The sequence below is a fragment of the Emydura macquarii genome, unplaced genomic scaffold (assembly GCF_026122565.2).
Source record: "Emydura macquarii macquarii isolate MOO-44397 ecotype Brisbane River unplaced genomic scaffold, CSIRO-AGI_Emac_v2 contig_1390, whole genome shotgun sequence".
NCBI lineage: Eukaryota > Metazoa > Chordata > Testudines > Chelidae > Emydura > Emydura macquarii.
Genome location: NW_027131527.1, coordinates 11512851 through 11534552, shown reverse-complemented (window position 1 = coordinate 11534552; position 21702 = coordinate 11512851). Strand labels below are relative to the sequence as shown.

Below are 21702 nucleotides of genomic sequence, written 5' to 3'. Positions count from 1 at the left end.
CATGTCCAGCCAAAACTGGTACAGGGTGGCAATCACATTTCACCTCGTTCCCATCTCTTTGGGTGATGAGAGGCCTGGGGTGCAAATAGAGGGAGCAGTCCTTGTACTCTCTTAGCACATACATATCTGGTACATAGTCTGGCTCTTAGCGAATAACAGGAATTGAACACCACACTAAGATGATACCTAATAATTTGTATTTTTAAATAAGCTTATTTATTTTGATTTTTAAATCTAATATGGTTCCTTTCTTGCAGACTAACATACAAAATAAGGAGAAAATAAACAGACACTATGAACTTCACTTACTCTTCATTTAATGCACATCTACGGCTTGTGGGACAGCCATATTTTCTGAGACTCTGTGTCAGTTCTTTATATAATGTATCAGCCAGAAGATGAGGAATCCCTTCCCAGGCCAAAATAAGAATCACTATGACAGCAGTTTGGCAGTGATGTCCTGCACGCTGACGTACCAAGCACAGCAACTTTTCCTCATCACTACTTCTTCGTATCACCTGCAAGAATCATTTTATTCATTCTTAGATTAGGAAAGGAAATATTTCTAAGATCTTAATGCCACATCGTTGCTGGAAAAAAAACCCACCCCTATTGGCTCACTGTATCATCTTTTTATGCATTACTAAATAAATTACATTCAAAACAAAAACAAAAACAAAACAAAATGCTTCAATAACACTGAGGGCTAAACTTTGCCCTCCGCTACATACCTACTCCTCACACTGAAAAGTCAACAAGAGTCATTTTTGGGACCTGTCCAATTAACTTCAATGCAAATTGCGTGCATTTAATTAACAACAAAATTTAGCCCTCAGACTGTTAAACAAGCTACCAAAAACAAGAAGAGCCAAAGTTAAGGTTCTATAAACTTGGAACTTCCTAACTTTAACTAATTTATATCACAAGCTTAATATTATTTAATCATTCTGTATTCGTTGTGAATGTCTATTTTCTAGGCTGGAAGGGCCTAGACTTGAAACATTCTAGTAGAAATTACTGCTTCCCAAAGAGGTCCCAACAATGATGGGCTCTGAAGAGGACCATATCTTATCCTCTTCTGTGGCACGTTTCTGCATTGCACTCTGGTCTGTATAAGAAATCAGGAAGTCTCTTTTGTGCCCCATTAGGTAGAAACAATCAGGAAGATGGGTTAAGAAGAAAAAAAGTATAGGAGAAAATGACAATCCTGGTATAATCAATCCACTGAAAACCTAACATCTCTGAATTGATAGTGTACTGATAAGACTAAAAAGTAAAATAAAAGTATGTAAAATAATTTACCACAAAATTACATATATTAGTATTTTAGCATAGCTTCTACAGTTATTACCACACCATCTTTAGAGATAATATAATTAGGGGAAAGCAATGAAAAGTACAATGTTTTCTCCCTTCCTGCAATAAAACTAAGAGTAAGACTTTTCCTTGATGTAGTTTATATCAATATAGGCCTTACAAAAACTTCTCAAGAGAACTGAAGTTAGATTGTGTTCTGTGGTGACATAATTTAGTAATTTAGCCAAATTCACCCATTCAATACCACGTACCAAAGACTGGACAGAATACAGGGTCATTTTACTACTAATGTTGCAAAAAAGGAAAAAAAGATGCCTCCAATTCCTCTGTATTTAAATAGTAAGCTCTTTGGGGCAGGGACCATCCTTTTGTTGTGTGTTTGTACAGCACCTAGCACAATGAGGTCCTGGTCCATGACTAGGGCTCTTGGGCACTATAATAATACAAATAATAACAATTTATTAGGAGCACTACTGACTTTATAATGCCTGCAAAATTAGGGAAAAATTTGCTTGATATCCTACTCTATCTGTTCATTAGGTATTTGCTTACATTGCACTCTAGTCTGTGTATGAATACACTTGCATATATTATGTAATAAATAACAAATAAAGTAATACTAAATAATAGGTAGATTAAATTTTGGTTGGCAAGGACTTGTATTCTCCAGATAAAACTGCTGGGTTACTGTGGTCTTTCCATGGAGCATTGCCATTCCCACTAAAGCAGGGGTGTCAAACATACGCGGCCTGCGAACCTTTTTGATCCGGCCCGCGTTCGGCCAGTTTAAGTGAGTCGTGCTGCCGCTGAAAGTGCCACTTTAAGACATTTCTCTGCGTATGGCATTGCCACTTTAAGAGATTTGTCGGCGGAGGACATTGCCAGCGAGTTTTGAACGCGGCGAGTTTTGACGGCAGCCACCGAAAAGAGGAAGACATCCCGAATTTTTCAGCAGAGGGTATTGCTCCTAGGGCATGGTCCTGCTGAAGTGCAGTTTATGAAAATGTGGCCCGCCACCATCAGTGAGTTTGACACCCCTGCACTAAAGGATTGAGGCCCCATTCATCAGCTTAAATAACCATGTAGTAGGAGCTGGGACCTCTCGTGAATAACACTGGGACGAATCTCTCCTTCATGGCCCAATCACATACAAAATTGAACTATTGAGAGGTAGGTATAACCCACCTGTTGCAGATATCTGACCCTTAAACTGCCGATACTCTGTTCCAGTTCCCCAGTATCTGTGGGAGTCAGTGAATCAATCAACCAGGTTATTCACCTGACTACCCCCTTGTACTAGCTAGGATCATCTGACAAATGTGACGAAACAACAGAAATACAAGCAATAATATATAAGAACACAAGCATTCATTACACTACATTACACAGAAAACCCACACATTTAGCATGTGGGTCAGATAATGTTGATGGACTGCAAAGGAAAAAAGGCGAGAGGACTTCACCTGCACATATGATACTTTTAATGTCTGGGTCAACATGTGGGTTGCCTATCAGGTCAATGACCCAGCCTCTTTGTTATTGCCACACGAGTCTAGCTGTAGTACGCGATCCTTGACCTAGTTAAATATCAATATCTGAAGCATTCTGACTAGTTAACATTGGGGACCAGCCACCTTTGCAGTTTCCCCGAAAACTCACAAACAAGCAGAAAGTGTTGAACAGATTTAACATTAATGGATTCAGAGGCAAACTGCAAGCTTAGCTGGAAAAAGTAGGCTCTGTGTTCATTTGTATTAAGAGAAAGACAACTACAAATCATTTAAAGTGAGATCTGAATAAAAACACATAGCAAACACTGATATACCTTAAATTAAACAAAAAGTCAACTAACTACTTCTGAGGTATCACTCCTCAAAAAATGTTCCTGCTAGTGACTAAGCAACCACTATGTGTTACAAAGGCAAAATAACAAAAGTAGGAAAATACTTCATCTTCCATTTGGGTCAGGTTGGAAGCTTTTATAGGAAGACTATTATGCCTGATACACAATACAGATAATTTAGAATTCATGAAAGTTAATGTTTTATAGACTTTTTAAAAATACAGTTCTTCAACCTCATCAAGAGAAGAGAAATGTAATGTCATTGTTCAACAGAAAAAATGATGTTTCTAATCTCCCTAGTTTTTCTCTTGCTGAAGCTTCTCATAACTGGTATGAGAAAGCTTAGTTTCTCAGTACAAAAGAAAGTTGTCCTTTGTGAGCACTCATACATTTCTAAACTCCAAACGTACAGTCCAGAAAAAATGATGGACAGGAAAATAAAGTACAGTTTCCTTTAAACAGCCATCATACTTGTTAAATATTGCTGGTATTTGCTTCATTATGTATGCAGTAGATAATGTGATACCGTTATTGGATCCCCAAACCACATAACAACACACTGCCTTTCAGGTCATAATATTGTCATTATTATAATTCCTCTGTTCCCCTCAGTTACCAAACTAGTCACAGCAGCATTTTCTTATTCGTATTCTTTGGTAAGACAACTGCTTCCTTCCATTTATCTGTAACTGCATTTCTTAGGATTTTTCATTCCTTCTGCACCACTTTGCTTCCAGATATTTTTACAGTTGGATCCTCCCTGGCTGCCTTCCACACTAGCTCATTTGATTTTCTATATTTTGTGTTGGTGCATCTGTTCGTTGTGATGGTCCTCCTCAACAGAGCACATGGAATTAGTAGATTGTTACTATTGTACAGTATAGGATAGTTGCGCTCGCAATTGTATATGAATTTGTAATTAAAAATGCTTAAAATCAATCCCCGCTTACTTATTATTTACATTGGACCATATGTATACAGGACATTAAAAAAAAATATGCAACAAACATATCAAAACAAGCTGCTATATTTGCTTTCTAGATTGCAGACTGTGTACAAATTAGCTGGCAAACCCTCTCCCAAGAGCTTTGCTGGTATTACTCATGAGGTTGGTGATGCAATGGACAAAATAAGGAAGTAGTTAATCTGTTGCTACCATCTGATTAATTTTGCTCCTTAATGTATAGAAGAGGGAGAAGGGAAATCAATATTTACAGGATGTGAAAGGATAAAGCTGTTAGGAAAAGAAACATAATTTTAAGACTTTTAAGGTTTTATTATAAAAGATGTAATGCAAACAAACAGAAAACAATAAAAACTAGGAAAAAGTACTGCCAGTGTTATCTGAAAACAAATGAAAATGTCAATTAACTTTTAAAAGGGTTTCAATTGCCATTTTAATTTTATGTTGGACTGAGATTTGGCATACAAACTATCAAGCCTACACCCAAATTATTTGTTTAGCAAATGACTTAAAACTATTAAGATGGATGCGTGGTTTAGTCAGTGCAATAATATAGTCAATAAAACAGATTTGCAATGGTTTTAGGTGTTTTTCAACGTTCTAACTGAAAAACTTCCCAATTTTACAAGATGACATTTTGCAGACATTTAGGGCTAGATTTTCAAAAGATCATTTTGGCCAAACTATAACTGTAATAAGTATTCATTTACACCCATCAGAAAATTGCCTAGTTTACAATGACTGTATACTATAAAATGTGTTTTGAATGTTTTAAGTGAAATCTAGTACTTGTTAAAAGTGGTGGATTAAACCCTGCAGACTGAAAACTCCTAGTCTCAGACTAAGTACAGGCAGCAAAGAGGACCAACTCCCTTCCCTTTCCCTCCCAAGTGTCCTGCCAACTTGATCCATAAGTCCTAGAAAAGGCAACTTTTGGACATGAGGGTTAACTGAGTCAGTATGACCATTCAATCATTGGTCTCTCTGCTATTACAGCCTTTTCTAGGAACAACCACTGATGACTGAACTGAGACCAACAACTCATTCCGTATAGTTTTGATGTTATGCTCGTACATATGTATACACAAAACTATACCAGGTATCTTACATACAATATGCTTGATTTTTTTGGTCATTTTTTGTACTTTCAGTGTTGCATTTTGTCACCTACTAGTCCCGCACTACTTAAGATGTCAGATCTCCACAGTATTTTGCAGCTGGTTTTCATTGTACTGAGTTACTTTGTAATTTAAACGGTATGTATGAAACAATAATTCACATTTACTGTTTATATGTAAAAATTTAGATATCTGAAATAACATATTCATTTGCACATTTTTTAAAATCACTATTTCAGTCTGTCTGTGTTTACGTTGTTCCTAACTAGCATGTTTTATTTTGGATCACCGATTATAAGAATCATGCTTTATACTTCGTATATCTCAAAACGTGAAATTTAAATGACACTGTCTTTTAATTTTAAAGAATTAAATGAGTTCCATCTCCTGCTCTCATTTATTATGTTATATCCATGGGCTCTATCTAACCACACTAGAGGAGATTGTCAGGTCTTATTTAAATAATTAATCTTTTAGTTAGCTAAAACAAAGATGTTCTATTGAATAAACTATTATAGGGGAAGACTTTCTTGGTAATGATGAGCCAACAACCTGTTGGTCAGAGCGAAATTATGATAAACAGTTGTTATGAAATAAATGATAGCTCAACATAATGTTTGCAAAAGTTAATGAAGGTAGAGGTGGGCATAATTTTCTTCAGGAAATACATGGCCCAGTAAGTAAAATGGGATTACTAAAGGGTTATATCACAAAACACCAGAACTTCCTCCAACAATTAAGCTAAAAAGTATAATAGAAACAGTAGGAAAAGCCCATTTCCCAACCATGACATAATTACACTGCTGCTAAAAAGCTCAAGAATAAAAGTTATATGGAGACGCTCATAAAAACGACTTTGCTCTTTCTTAGTTCAGCTCAGTTATGCTATTAGTGCAATTTGCTTCAACTGTGCAAATGCTTTAGTTCTACTTACTTGAATTATTTCTTTTAGATTGTTGAAGTAACTGTCTCAACCCTTGGCAGGAACTCTGGAATAAGGAATAAGTTCTCTGTGAATAAAAATTACTTGATGTATATTGTCCCTTAAAATAAGCCAATCTATCTAATTAGCATGTGCATGAATTAAAGTACGTGAGTAGGTAAGAATTAGGTTTTTTGGTTGAAGCTTAACACATCACACTTAGGTGCTGAACTGTCATGTGAATGATTGATTACTTTGCAATTTGTTTAAGATTACCAAAATGGATCAGTTAAAACTCAAATATAGCATGAATGGGACACAATAATCAATTAAATATGAAATTTTACTTGCAAGTAAAATAGGGGAACACAGGAAATTACTGGACCAAAAAAAAAATCACATAACTCAGCAAGTCCTCTTTATGGCTGTTTCATCTACCCTATCCTGTCCCACCAACCTGCTCTGGTACTGCATACCTCCCTCTTTCTGTCTCTCTCTGTTTTCCCATAAAAACGCATAGATGTCTCTTTTTGTTTTGTTTAAGTGGCTTTAGATTGGGAACATTCCAACTGTTCACTATTATATTTATATATGTTTGTTCTGTGTGAATTGCTTGTTTACTGACAATTTCCTAATTTGTAGGTTTTTTTGTTTGACTCTCCTAAGCAGCATGAACAGTTTGTTTGTGTCAGAATCTCCCAACTACCTCATTCACAGGATCTGATTCTCCAATGCCTTGCACATTCTATATTAATTTACATCGGTGCAATATAAGTGCAAAGTGGGTGCTAAACATTATGTTGTTGATCTGATAGCTTTTTATGCCTACTTTGCACTCATTTTGCACAGGTGTAAATGATTACAAAAGGTGCAAAGCAATGGAGAATCAGCTCTTCTAAATTCAGTGGTTAAAGCAGATTGAAACAGGAAGGGGAACTCTCACTGCTCAGTGCTTCAGGCAAAGAGAAGGGGATGCTACTCCTACAAAGCAGTGATAGCAGGGGGTGCGGAAGTGGAAGCACACTCCCGTCTGCTCCCTCACTCTTTAATTGCTGTATATATCTATTAAATCATGTTAAATTCTTATCTTTTCCATTGCTAATATGTGGTATCTCTTTATGCTCACCTAGACACAGAGATGTTAAAAAACTAATTAATCTATCTGGACCTATGATGAAGCTTCTCTAGAGTACTAGCAGACTATCTGTGAAAAGCTAGCATAGTATGATCATCACTAATAACCTGAATTTACATAGCACTATTTGTAAGATCTCAAAGTGCTTTACAAAATTTAATTATGCTTTGTAATACCCCTTTGAGATAGGTACACTAAGCAGTAAGAGGAGGTTATTTACTTGGAACTTCTTTGAGATGTGTGGTCCATCTGTATTCCACTGTGGGGCTACACATGCGCACCATGTGTGTGGAGTCAGAGAATTTAAAAGCAGTGTCCACTGGCACACACGTGCACCCTAGCTCACCTCGTGCGCCTGACCAAGGAGATAAAGGATGGGTTGGTCCTTCTCTACTATGAATCAGATAAGATCTGAAGCAGAGGGGAAAGAGTGTGGATAGTGGAATACAGATAGGGATCACACATCTTGAAGAACCTCCAGTTGCAGATAAGTAACTACTACTATTACTACTACTCCTACTACTTTCTTCTTTTTCTTCTTGAGTGATGGTCCCTATTGTATTCCACTGTGGATGATTGACAAGGAGTACCCAAAAAGGAGGAGGGTGCAAGGATGTAGATGGTAGGGCTGAGCAGAGTACCGCCATCCCAAAGGAGGCATCAACAGAAGAATCCTGCATCAAGACATTTTGTCCTGCAGATAGATATGTGAATGGAGCCCCACATTGCTACTTTACAGATGTCAAGGAGGGGTACCTCCTGAAGAGATGCCATAGTTCTTGCTTTCGCTCAGATGGAATAACATCTTACACCATGGGCATAGGGGGGTTGAAAGCTTATAGAGTAGATTGCAGGCAGAGATCCATTTGGAGATTCTCTGGGAGTAGATGGTATGTCCTCTGACTCTTTCTGTCATAGCGATGAGCAGTCTCAGAGATTTCCTGATTGTTTTTGTTCTCTGTAGGTAGAAAGCCAAAGCCTGCCGAACATCAAGGGAGTGGAGTCTTCACTTTTCTGCAGAAGCATGCAGTTTTGGAACAAATACATATAAGTGAATGGATTGGTTAAGGTGAAATTCCAAAAATACTTTAAGAGTTAATTTGGGATGATGTAGACATAAAGTTTGCCAACTCTTCTCACTGAGGTGATGGTGGCAAGGAAAGCAACATGGTGGCATGGAAAGGAGGGACATGGAGCAAGGAGCTAAAGGCTCAAAGGAGGGCCTTCTGAGTACTTAGAGAATACAGTTCAAGTCCCACTGGAGAATAGGCATCTTAATAGGTGGGAAGGTTGTTATTAGGCCTTTCCAGAATCTATCGATCAGTGGATTTATGAAGACTGAGTAGCCTTGAGAAGGTAGATGGCATGCATCGATAACCGCCAAGTGGACTTTCAAGGAGCTGATGGACAAATCTGATGTCTTCAAAAATAGGATGTATTGTAGTCCAATATGAGAGGAATATCTATAGTCTCTGGGAGAATGCCTCTTTTGTGTGCCCAAGAAGAGAAGTGCTTCCATTTAGCTAGGTAACATTTTTTAGTAGAGTCCTTTCTACTATTAGAGATGATGTCTCATAAGGCTGTGGCGCACGAACGTTCTAAGGATGATGTGCATCCAAATACCAAGCCCTGAGATGGAGTGGATGCGAATTAGGATGCTTGATCTTGCTATTCCCTTGGGTCAGGAGCTCAGAGAATGTTGCGAGGTTGATTGATGGTGAGGATGATGTGTAGGAGGCTCAGAAATCAAAACTGTCCGGGCCAGAAGGGGCAAGCAGGATGACCCAGGCTCTGTCCTGACAGATTTTGCGTAGTACTTGTTGCAGGAATGGTAGTGGCAGGAAAGCATCATTAAACTGGTCTGACCAAGGAAGAAGAAGAGCATCGCCCTGGAAGTGGTGATGTAGGACTCCTCTGGAGCAATATATGGTTCATTTCCTGTTTCCTTGAGAGGTGAACATCCTTGGTTACAGCTCCCCATAGAGTGAAAAGACTGAGCAGTATGAATTGTGGAGCTCCCACTCAAGGTCGACTATGGCAGCTCTCAGGCTCCTGTCAAAAATAACATCAAACCAAGGGCTGAGATTGAGATACCAAACCTGTTGCAGAGGGTGTAGGGAAGCGGGACATTTGAACCCTCTGTCCCTTACATGGTGGTTCACAGGGCCTCAGATGGAAAAACTGCAGAACAATATGTCTAGATTTGACTGATGGGCAGTGAAACTTCCTCTCAGGGGCGGGTGTGTATACCCCCAGAAAGCAGAGGATAGCCCAGGAATCCGTCAGGGTAAGGAGGGACTTGTTTGTCTTCCGGTTGAAGAGGTGCAATTCATTGAAAGGGAGGTCTTCAATGGTATTCTGGACCTCCCTAAGGAGCCCTGATGCATGGAGCCATGACTCCCTGTGCATGATGATGGCAGCAGCCATAGCTCTAGAGGAGGTATTAGCAGTATTGACTGCAGATTGGAGGGCAGTCCTGACTATCAGTTTGCCTTCATCTACCAGAGCTTGAAAATGAGCTCTGTTTTGCTGCAGAAGGTTGTCAGTGAACTCCACCAACTTGGCGTAGTTCAGGAAATAATTTAGCCCTTAGCGCCTGGTAACTGGCTATCCTGAACTGAAGGCTGGATGATGATAAGACATTTTTCCCAGCAGACCTAGGCATTTGCCCTCTTTGTCAGCAGGGGATGTTGCTGTCTAGCCCTTTCAGAAGTGGCATGGACTACCAGTGGATTGGGAGTGGGCTTAGAAAACAAAAATTCTGCATGTAATAATGCTTCTCTGCCTCTCTGGGGATAGGAGTGCATGTGGCAAGGGTGTGCCAAACTGTCCCAGATGGCTCCATTAATGGGGAGAGCTATTCTGTTTGGTCCAGAAGTGTGCAGGATGCCTAAGAATTCGTGGTGGAAGTCTTGGATCTTCTTGAGAGGAATCTGAAGTTCTCCAGCAGCTCTGTGAAGGTTCTGGAACTGACTGAAGTCATCAAGGGGGGAAGGGGATGTAGAAATCACCACTTCATCTGGGGATTACGATGGTAGTCTTGCTGGTTCCAGCAGAACCACTGGATATAGAGTGTAATGTTCCTCCTCCTCTGTCGGATCCGGGGGCCGGTCTCAGTATCCCCTTAGAGGGGAGGCAAGGGGTGACTCCCCAGCATATCAGCTCAATTCTGCAGCAGGGTGCTGGTCCCAAGGCCCCCAATATGGCCAGTACGAGGTATCAATAGATGGTCGCAGGAGCCCTTATGCCATGAGGAACCATCAGCTCTGAGTTAGATGAGCTGAAGACTGGTCCCATACTGGAGTGGATCTTTTGGGTGGTGGAGGATATGCAGGGTAAGAGAAGAGCAGTTCATTGGATAGCTCAGCACCTCCCAATGAGGCGAAGGCTGATTCCAGTTCCAGTGGAGGACAGTGTACCATTGGAAGACAGATGTATATTGTGTATGGGATGGATGACAAGCGCCCTCCAGGAGTTAATTATCTTGGAGGTAATATTATTTCCCTAGAAATGGAGGGGCCCTTTGGAGAAGAGGATTCCAGATCAGGGAGAGCAAAAATGTCCTGTGGGGTGGCAACAGATTCAGATTTCCCTAGTGTGAGAGGGGTGCTGCTTATCTGGGCTTTTGGAGCCGGCGAAGAGGGTGGTATCCAAAGTTGGCAGTGACTGGACTTTGTTGGTGCTGATGCATCTTGGGGTTTGGAGGAGCTTGGGATGGTGGTACTGACAGAACACAGTCTGGTACCGATGGAGTTCTATGCCTATGAGTTTTCTTGTCATGCTTCTGGGACTTAGTACGTCCTAAGTCACAGAATCATAAAATCGTAGGACTGGAAGAGACCTCGAGAGGTCTTCTAGTCCAGTTCCCTGCATTCAAGGCAGGACCAAGCATTATCTAGAGTCTAGACCATCCCTGACAGGTGTCTGTCCAAACTGCGCTTAAAAATCTCCAATGATGGAGATTCCACAACCTCCTTGGAAGTTTATTCCAGTGCTTAACTACCCTGACAGTTAGGAAGTTTTTCCTAATGTCCAACCTAAACTGCCATTGCTGCAATTTAAGCCCATTGCTTCTTGTCCTATCCTCAGAGGTTAAAGAGAACAATTTTTCTCTCTCCTCCTTGTAACAATCTTTTATATACTTGAAAACTGTTATCATCTCCCCCCTTAGTCTTCTCTTCTCCTGAATAAACAAACCCAACTTTTTCAATCTTCCCTCATAGGTCATGTTTTCTAGACCAATGTTTCTCAATCTTTTAAGTAGCAAGTACCCCCTAACTTCTGAAAATTTTAGCAAGTACCCCAACACTCAATTTTCCATGGGATTTTATATTTACAGACTAATGTGAGCCATATGTTGGAAAAAGGGCTGAGTATATAAGGCTGTGATATGACAGATGTCAGATCTAGTGTAGGTAGGGTTATCACCTTTACAGCAGGGGTGCACAGCTCAAGCATGTACCTACAGCTAGAGGTAATGTTGGCCAAAGCTAGGAGGCTTTGAGCAGAATGCCATGCTGTGGAATATAAAGCACCGCACCAAATTTTTTGGCATAGATTTGAGAGGAGGAAGGGGTGAGAGAGAGACAGGGAAGGAGGATGAGAGAGAGAGAGAGAGAGAGACAGGAAAAGAGGGTAACTGGTAAAATCTGGGGCTGTCATAGTTGTCAACAGCAGTGAAATTGACAAGTTTTCTGGACCCTGGACTTTGAGCCAGGGAGGGGAGCTGCCACCTGGGTAAGTTGCAGGTGGCTGCCGCCTGGCTGCCAGCCTAGGAGGTAGGCGATTGCCACCCAATCCAAGCTGGGGCACAGGAAGCTTCCGTGCTGGCTGGAACCCAGGGATGTGGGCAGGCGGCTGCTGCCTGTCTTCAAGCCGGGGCACTGGAGGCTGTCCCTCAGCTCGGAGCCGGGGCGCGGGTGGCTGCCCTCCAGCTGCAAACCCAGATCACAAGATGCAGGAGGCTGCCACCGGGCTCCCACCTGGGAGCTGGGACCTGGCAGGAAGCGGGCAGCTACCGCTGCCTGCCTCCCAGCTGTAACCGGGTGGGAAGCGGGTGGCTGCAACCCAGCTTCCCAGGACTGTAGCAGCTGCCACCTGTCTCCCAGCTGGGAGCTGCTGCCTGCTTTCCCCAGAAGCTGGGGGCTGCTGCCCACCTCCCAGCTGGGAGCTGTGACAGGGTGGGAAGCGGGCAGTTGCAGTTTGGCTTCCCAGGACTGCCGCCTGCCTCCCAGCTGGGAGCTGGAACAGGATGGGAAGCAGGCTGCTGCCACCTGGCTTCCCCAGAAGTCAGCAGCTGCTACCTGCCTCCCCTTCACTCTATTTTTCCCCGGATACCCCCTGCCTGCCTGTGTCTCGCATACCCCCAGGGGTACGCGTACCACAGGTTGAAAAACTATGTTCTGGACCTTTAATCATTTTTCCTCCCATGGGCCAAGCCAGTGGGCTTGCTTACAGCTGAGTCTGACTTCGAGAAAGACTTAGTTTCATGCTTATGAGAGTGCTTTCTAGCTTCCTGACAAGACGCTGCATGGGCCTGCAGGGGTAGAGTCTCCCACACCAGTGTCGGACTTCGCAGCAAAGGCGCACTCCTTGCTGAATCAGGCCGATGTACGGGAGAGGGAGGTTTCCCTGGCCTGAGTCTAATTTGGACCTCATGGTCTTCACCATAAGGTATTTACAGAGAAGACGTTCCAGCCCTTCTCAGGTATGACTGGGGAATGATTGGCAAATAATGCACTTCACTGTGATGTGAACTTCCCCAAGGCAGTACACATGGTTGTTGCTGACTGAGGATTGTGGGTAGGAAGCACAGAGCTTGAAGCCAGGAGTCCTGAGCATAGTCTAGTACCCAAACAGGATATGGGGCGGGGGGAGACTAATCTAATGCTAAACAGTAAACTATTAAAACGTTAACATTGTTAAAGCTATTTACAAACTAGATTATTCTTATTTTGTAGAATGAAGCCAAAGCTGTGGACAGTAAAGGTTCTGACCTGGACCATGGGGCCGTGAGAAGGAACTGGAGAGGTGGTCAGTCCTCCCTGCCCTTTATCCCCTCAGTCAAAGGCACGAGGTGAGTCAGGGTGCATGTGTGGACAAACAGACACAGCGTTCAAATTCTCCAGCCCTGAGCACATGCATAACTCCACAGTGGAATACAGATAGGGACCATCACTCAAAGAAGAATCCATTTTACAGATTAGTAAACTGAGGCACAGACAGTTTAAGTGACTTTCAGAAATGAGAATCCAATCTCTTAACTCCCGGTGTCCCTATTCCAAGTACCAAACAACATCCCTTTCCATTGTATTATAATGCCAAACAAGTACAGTTTGCACCATCAAAGAAATATATTGTCAGAATTTGTATCCTCTCATTTAGTTCACGGAACATGGTAATTGTTTGCCTTATTTGCTACAGTCGGAATAGTGGCTTCACATTTTTTCCACCGTAAATCTTAAATTTGTTTTTTTTGTCTGCATAATTGTTCTAATAAAAACAATGGGGGTTTTGCCATATTTAAAATCTATACGTTATATACATTAAATGTATTTCTGCAGTCATCACAAAGTGCCTAATTGTTTGCATCTAGCAGCATGCCAACACATAAAACAAAGAACAGTTCCAGTTTTGGTCACATGATTATCATAAATCTTTTTGATCCAAAATAAAACTTTTTAATCTCCTATGTGCTGAGGTACCCTCCAAGCTGACCAACAGTGAGAAAAATATTTGCAGGAAAACAATGTCCACTAAACAAATGCCAATAAATTATAATGTTATGATAAGACAGCCATAGCCCTAAATGAGAATTTTGCAGAAAGGTGAGCTAACAACTCACAAAACTATTCATTTTGAGATCATCACTGGATCATATACAGAGTTTCTCTAGTTATTATAAGCTATTCAGGGAGAATGGAACTACAAATTCCATTTCAATGTGCATCCAGGGGACATTATTTTCTCCAAGAGAATTTACTTTAAAGCCCTCCCACATGTATTTCAAAGTCTCCTGGCTATATAAGTTTCAAAAAGGCATGCTAATTTTACTCTCCCTTCACTATTGTAAGGTAACAGATACATTATCTGCTCAACCTGCGTGAGGAATAACAGGGAAAATCTGCTCCTAACTTTGTTCACAGGAACCTGAATTTCTGAGGAAATGGTCCTCTAAGAGTTTAGTTAGCTAGTTACTACCATCTACCCTAAAACTATATATTCTGTTCATTTTTAATGTAGCTCCTTTGAGTAAATATATATATTCTGATCTTAATAAATAATAACAACAACTAGCACTAATAGAGCTTAAACACTGGAGTATCCTCTCAGTCTCACTGTTAGTGAGAAGTGATATTTTAAATGAAAGTTTGCCAAAGATTCTGAATAAATTGCATATACTAAGCCAGGTTCTCTGGTTTGCTATAGCCTTGTAGGTAATGCAAAGTAACCTTAAGCTGACAGGAGATAGCCAGTGAAGACTTTCTACTGTGCATGTGAAGTCTCTGCTATTGGAATGCTGGCAGAGGCAGCTCTGCCACCTACAGTGCCATCCGCTCCCTACCCTTGTCCTAAGGGGAAGGGAGTGTGTGTGTGTCAGGGTGTATGTGGGATGAGGAAGGTGCCTGGCTGAGCAGAATTCCACTGTGTCTAATTCATCACTGGTATAAGGTCCTTGTACCAGTGGTGTACATTTGGGCTACTACTGTGAAGTCCTAACTTTTGTGTCTGGGCCAGGCAGCCCTGAATCAGGGAGCTGCAACTGTTTTGAGGCCATTACCTTTATTGTAATGTAGTTTTATTGCTTGTTCTCCTCCTGAAAATGATTAACTTGACCTTATATAATTTTTCTTAATCACATGGGGAAGAATGGCCTAGGTAACTGTAATTAATTATATTATCAATATTTTCACATTCATCTTCAATTTAGAAAGGGCTTCAAAGTCCTCACATAAAAGGTTAGATTGTAGTTTTGAAGCCACAGTCACAGATGGGGTGGGTGCAGGGTCCCTATACCAATGGGAATCTCTCCCAGACCTCCTCCCATCCAAACCAAAGCAATTCTAGTTGATTCAGTCAAAATTATTTCAAGAGCATATACCAGAGCAGCCACTTGTAAACATTTTATCTAGGTGTAGTGTGTGCTCCCCTGTACACAGCTCCACCCCACTCACCATGTGGCACTTCCTGCCCCTTCGAGGTGTTGAGCTGGTGATAGACTTCCCCAGCCTTTACACTCAAGACAGTGGAAAGACTAGGATTGTGACTAGTCTCTGTGAAGGGTCACAAGGGATGAAGGCTTCTTCTATTCCTTGCCCTACTTGTGACTCTGTGCAGGGTCACCCATAGTCAGGCCCAAATAAAGCAAAATCACTGGCTGTACAAATTGATCAAAATGTTATTTTCCACTGAGATAAGACAGGATTACACCACAACACTGACCAACACAGGAGTGCAAAAAATCCAATTTGTACATTATTAATTTACAGATATATGGGAAAGTAAAAAAAGAATGTTAACCCTACTGCAAACCAATCCTCCAAATTAAATTCATTCTATACCAATCCACATCAGTGCAAAGCTCCAGCGCGTGCATTGCTTCTATTTACACCAGTAAACTATGGGAAAGAAGGAAGAAAGTGAGGAGGGGCCAGGGTTACAGTGTATACATATAATCAAACTGTGAAATTTACTGTTACCAGAAATCATTGAGGCAAACAGCTGTGAGAATTCAAAGAAGGATACTGATATGAACAAGTATGCACTAAATTATCTTCATTAGATATTTAGATCAAAAAGTTGCAAGGAAGCAATATGCTTAAAGTGCCTGTACACAGGGATTAGGAATTATTTTTTCCTTTCATAATTCAGCATGACATAGGTGTATTTATGGGGTGTTTCTGACTTTCCCTAAAACATCAAGTACAGGCCACTACAAAAGGAAGAATTCTGGAAAAAATTGAGCAATGATTTGTTTCAGAATGGAAGATCTTATGTATTTATAACAGAATAAATAATGGTGAACAGTATAAACAGATTCAGAAGGATTTGGTTCTCTCTCTCTCGATTTGGCTAGCATGAGATAGCAATTGCCTTCTAAATTACTAGTGCAGTATTCTTAAAGTTATCTTCAAAACAGTGTAAGGATATTTTCAGTCTTCACTCCAACAAGCCAGCCAATTTTCTGTGTCTTCATAACATGAAATTCAATATATCTGCTGTCTGCTTGCAGGTGGAGAGTTGGCCAGTGAATATAAAGAACATGGATTCTTCAGTGGATCAGGGTAAAAGTTTATGATTTATTATTTTAGCTTTCCTTTTTTATCTTATTACTATTAATATGTACTGCAGTAGTGTCCTGTGGCATAGCCAAGATCAGTGCTGTATTGTGCTAGGCGCTGTACCTATACACAGTAACAAAGTCCTTGCTTTAAAGAGCTTGCAATCTAACAGAGAAGACATACAAAGGGTCTTGGCATTTTATTATGGAACTCTATGCTCTTTGAAGTTTTCTTCTATCCATTGCTTATAGTATTAAATTGTATGTCAAAACTCCAAGCATAATCATGGTTCTTGAGACAGCTCTTTTCTGGAGCTTTAACAGCCATAACCCACTCTAAAAGGGACAAGGAAGAGTGGAATGGAGCAGGACTACAGTCTGCTGCATAATCCCTGATAGGAAGTCCCCCTAGGGTGGTGCAGTTCCACTTCACCAGTTACTCACAGCTGTTTCTGAATGACAAAATTGACCTCCAAAACCTCTCTCCTCCCTTCCTATGTAGTTATTACAGGATTTTTCCAGCCATTTCTGTTACTTTTAGACTACTCTATGTAAAGCAGACTTTTTGTTATATTTTCAGTAATGCTGCTCAGATATTATAACTATATTGTTGCTTTGCTTTCTTTCAGAGCACCTTTCAAATGTCTCAAAAAGTATTTCTTCAAACAATAGAGGAAATTAACATTATCCAACACAGATAGTCTTGAAATACATAATACAATGGAATTCTTAAAAGCTTGCATATCAAATACTATCATTTTCATCTTCTCCCATTGAATTCTATGATGGGGAGTCTCTGGTCTGCATAACATGTCCTGATTCAGCTATAGTAAATTTATTTAACATTTAGTGTTCTATAAATTACGCTTTAATCTAGTAATATATGCTGTGTGACAGGTAGCTTTAGAAAGGGGATAGCTCCCCTAACATGGTAGTGAAACATTCTCTTCCAAACAGTGATGAAAGCTATCAATAGGGCTGATGAATTTTTTTGTGACTGTCTTAAATACCGCCTGCTGGCTTTACATAGTCGAAGTGGACTGAAAATCTTTAATTAAATGCACATCAGTGTTTCTATAATAGCTGTAGTAGAAAAGGAAACAAGAAGCAATATCAAAGATATGATGACTGTATCATGAGGGTATTCCATGACACTGGGGAAAAGAGGAGGAAGAACTTAGTATAACACATACAAACTTCCTGAAACTAAACTGACAAGCTGAAAGAAGCCCTTTCTTGTTGTTTCCCATGAGTCTGTAACCACAGACTGGCCTCAGAAAAGATGGATACTGTTTCATTAAAGGCTTAGTATGTGGAAGTGAGGTTGTCCCTAGTAAAGATGGCCAACCATTTCCTATTGTTTTCGTTGGGAATGAAGCCAGCTGGCTATTAGGAAAGATGGCTGCCCTGTATGCTCTATATTTAGAAAAGTTTACGGCAAAGGCTAACTATGATGTCAGAAAATCTCCACATAGCAGAGTCTGCAACTTAAAACCTACAAGTGATGCTATTGGAAGTAACTTAGGCTATACGCTAGAAACACAACAGTGATGCAGCTGCAGTGCTGTAACATAGACACTTACTACAGTGACAGAAGTAGTAAATCCACCTCTCCAAGAGCTAAGTTGATGGAACAATTCTTCCGTCTCCACCAGGGTTTAGGTCGGCTTAATTACACTGCACATGGCATGAAATTTTTCAATCCTGAGTGATGTAGTTAAGCCAACCTAACTTGGCAGTGTAGACCAGCCCTAAAATGCCTATGCTCATAATTTAAGACTGTTATTACTATGAAGCCAAAAAGTATTTTACAAAGATCTTTACAAGCAAAATTCTGTTCTCACACCTGTTTTATAAAACAGTTATTACAAGAAATAAGTTCACTTTTTTGCACCGTTTCACAATAGCTTTATTTTGCCAATCCAATTTCACATCGTCACATAAGCAGCTAATAACATGGATTTAAACTCTACTTAGTCAATAAACCTTAAGTGGTCTAATTGTTTTAAGAGTTCTAGGAGTGATACATTGAGCAAGTTCTCTGTGACACAGAAAAGAACAAGTTTAAAATTCTCTACAACTCACTAATTCTGTTTATCTGCTACCTCCATGCAAAGCCCCAGTGGCTTCTTCAAGACTTTTTAGTGTATATGGGCCCAAGCCAACGCACACTGAAATCAATAGAAGGGATTCATGGGAGGTGGATCAGACATAAGAGTTATACTCACAGAGACAGGTATCAGATACTCCCGGAGCCTGATGCTGCATTCACTGAAATCAATGGTATAACTCCCTTTAACTTCAGTGGTTCAAGATCAGGCCCAGAGTGAATTGTTCATGATCAGCCTATACAGAAAATTAATCAGCAAAATATTTCACAAATTAATTACAGTAAATCTTGATTTGCCCTCAGACAAGGCTAATTAACCGAGTAAATTATTTGCTATTAATGATTCACTCAGCTCTTGATAAGATAATGGGACCTTTTGTGTTCACTTTATACATCAATGGCCTGCAATAAAGAATGTGCTTACAGTAATGCGATGTTACTTCTACTATACAATTGGGTTAGCAATTCATATAATAAGGACAAAACAATTCAAAATGACTAAGACCAGAAATACTGGCATTAAATGCTTTATCAATTCAGTATGAAGAAATGTAAGGTAATGACATTGAGTACAAAAAACAAGTAAAAGGGACGCATTCACCCTGGCAATATGGCACAGAACAAGGAGATGGTAGCTGATCACATAAAAATTTGAAATCTTAGGCAAAATTCTGACCTGGAGTATTAAATAAGCCAAAACAATTTGGTGATGAGTAAACAGAAATCACAAAAATGCAAGTCTGTGGAAGTTATTCTGTTAGTTTGTAAGAAAACAATGGGCCTGATGTTTACAATGCTACGTGCAGTTTAGCTGATTTGATTATAAAAACAGTATTACAGGTACTGCTGATAGTAGCCAAAGTGCTAACGGAATTCAAAGGGGGGAAATTCTAGCCCTACTGAAGTAAATGGGAGTTTTTCCATTGACTTCAATGGGGCCAGAATTTCACCAAAAGAATTTCACAGTTACCAACACAAAAATATAGAGAAACCAGTTCTTTCTTTTTCTGAGAAAAGGAAGATGAAGAAAAGACTTTCTGGAAAAGTACACAATTCTGAAAAGAGTTGTGAAAATAGAGGTCAGAATGATAGTCAAGCTAATATTAAATATAACAGCAAAGGACTGAAACCTTAAACTAATACAAGAACAGAAAAACTAAAGGAATTTTGGCCATTCTTTGTTGTAATCTCTTTGGGTCAGGGACCTGTCTTATTATATGCATGTAAAGCAGCAAGCCCATTTTAGTAGTAGCAGTAGCAGAAGAAGAAGAAATAGATATTATGGGGTACAATTGCTAATCAAAGGAAGTAATGGACATGGATGTTCTAAAATGTCTTTATTTCTTTATTTAAAAGATAGCGGGTTAAATTTATAAATGGAAATTAAAGAAGTTAATTAGAGAAATGAAAACCCCTTATTTCTTGTCCATTCAGAGTTAAATCTGATCTATGAGTAAATCTGTACATTTAATTTTCTCTCATTACATTCACCACATTATTTGCTTCATAGGACTCCACGTTGGTGCCATCACTAGTGTGCCTGTTTGCAGGATTAGGGGCCCCAACTTGTACTTCTGTGAAGCAGAAGAAAAGCACTTTGATGCTTATAAAAGTCACTATGTAAATCAATAAGTGAAAGTGGAGAGTATTTGACGTGGAGAATGAGCATTCTGTGACAGCAATTGATGGAGTATAGTGCAAACATTTTCCAGAAATATTCAGACAAATTTTACAGTGAAATTTCTTCTGCCATGCTCAAATCCTAAATGTAGCCACTTTCCAAGGACATTTTACATTGACAATATAAATTGTAAGTATCTTAACTGAAAATAGTATATTTTATATGGGATAGAACTCTTCTTAACACGGGAAGAGGTTCCTAAAGCCATTCTCCAGAACATTTGCAGTGGCAGTAAAACTAGCCAGACAAGGATCAGACCGCTCTCATACTAACTAGAGCCAAAAGTTGAACCTCACACTTAAAAGAGTTCACTACTGTACCACATAATACTCACTGATTTTACAGATTAGGTTTATAGTTGCCCAGAGAGCGTAGTGTCACCGGAGAATCTTTAAGAGAATGAGGTGACATGTGGTGTCACTAAACAATGTGAGCCCCTCAAAGGGAAGATCCTCGAGGGTAAGTAGACTCCAGAAGGTGAGGTGGTACTGGTTGAGCGTGTCTCTTGGTACCCCTCAGTAATGGTAATTCATGCTCTCCCATGATTCAAAGTTCCTAATGGGCCAGGAGCCTGAATAGTACTGGGGACTCTGGATAGCGACCCTCAGGAGTCAGTATCTCAGGTGGCACTGGAGGCAGTATCGAAGTGTGATCGCTATGCCCTTAATGTCTGGTTACAGGAGACGATACTGATGGCTGGTCTTTCAAAGGCACTCAGTCTGGTGCCGAGACCAGTGCCACTCTAAATTGTTTACTGGATGGCTTCTGGGTATGCAGCATGGACTTCTTAGCTACTGCTGTGGCCTTGGTACTGGAGGGATGGGACTCTCAGCTGTACCCATATCAGGACGCTAGGTCTCCTGAGACCCAGATCAAGAAGGTGACTCCTATTCACTTATCCCATTCTGGAGAAAGGGGTCTTTTCTTCTTTGAGGGTCTGGATGGTGCTGAACAGCCCCTAAGATCTTTCCTTAACCTTGCAGAAGATTTGGTTGCCGGGGCTCTCTGAGCACCTGGATCCAAAGTACAGGTGGGTGAATGGGATCCCGCAGGTTTCACAAAGTGCTATCAACAGGAGTTTGAGTCTATCCCCCCTCAATTGCTTAGATCTGCTTTTAAAACCTGTGTGGATCTTATATTTGATAAGGATGTGAGTTTCACCCTAGGCAGCAAAGGCAACCTGAATGTCCATCACTTGGGGCAAAAACCTATGGCAGATCTGGCGGGGTTTGAAGCTCAGGGTCTTGGGCATAACCCATGCACTAGGTTACAGATTAAGGCCCAGACTGGACAAAAGAAGGGAAGGAGAGCCCCCACTCCAAAAAACTCCTT

At 40.5% G+C, this 21702-nt stretch overlaps 1 protein-coding gene across 1 annotated transcript in view; it reads right to left on the bottom strand.

The window, feature by feature from the left end:
* Positions 1-21702, bottom strand: part of TET1 (tet methylcytosine dioxygenase 1) — an 84757-nt gene that overhangs the window by 24218 nt on the left and 38837 nt on the right. Inside the window, exon 7 of the mRNA XM_067552637.1 lies at positions 310-518. Within this exon, the coding sequence (XP_067408738.1) occupies positions 310-518 (209 nt within the window). The remainder of the gene's footprint in view (positions 1-309; positions 519-21702) is intronic.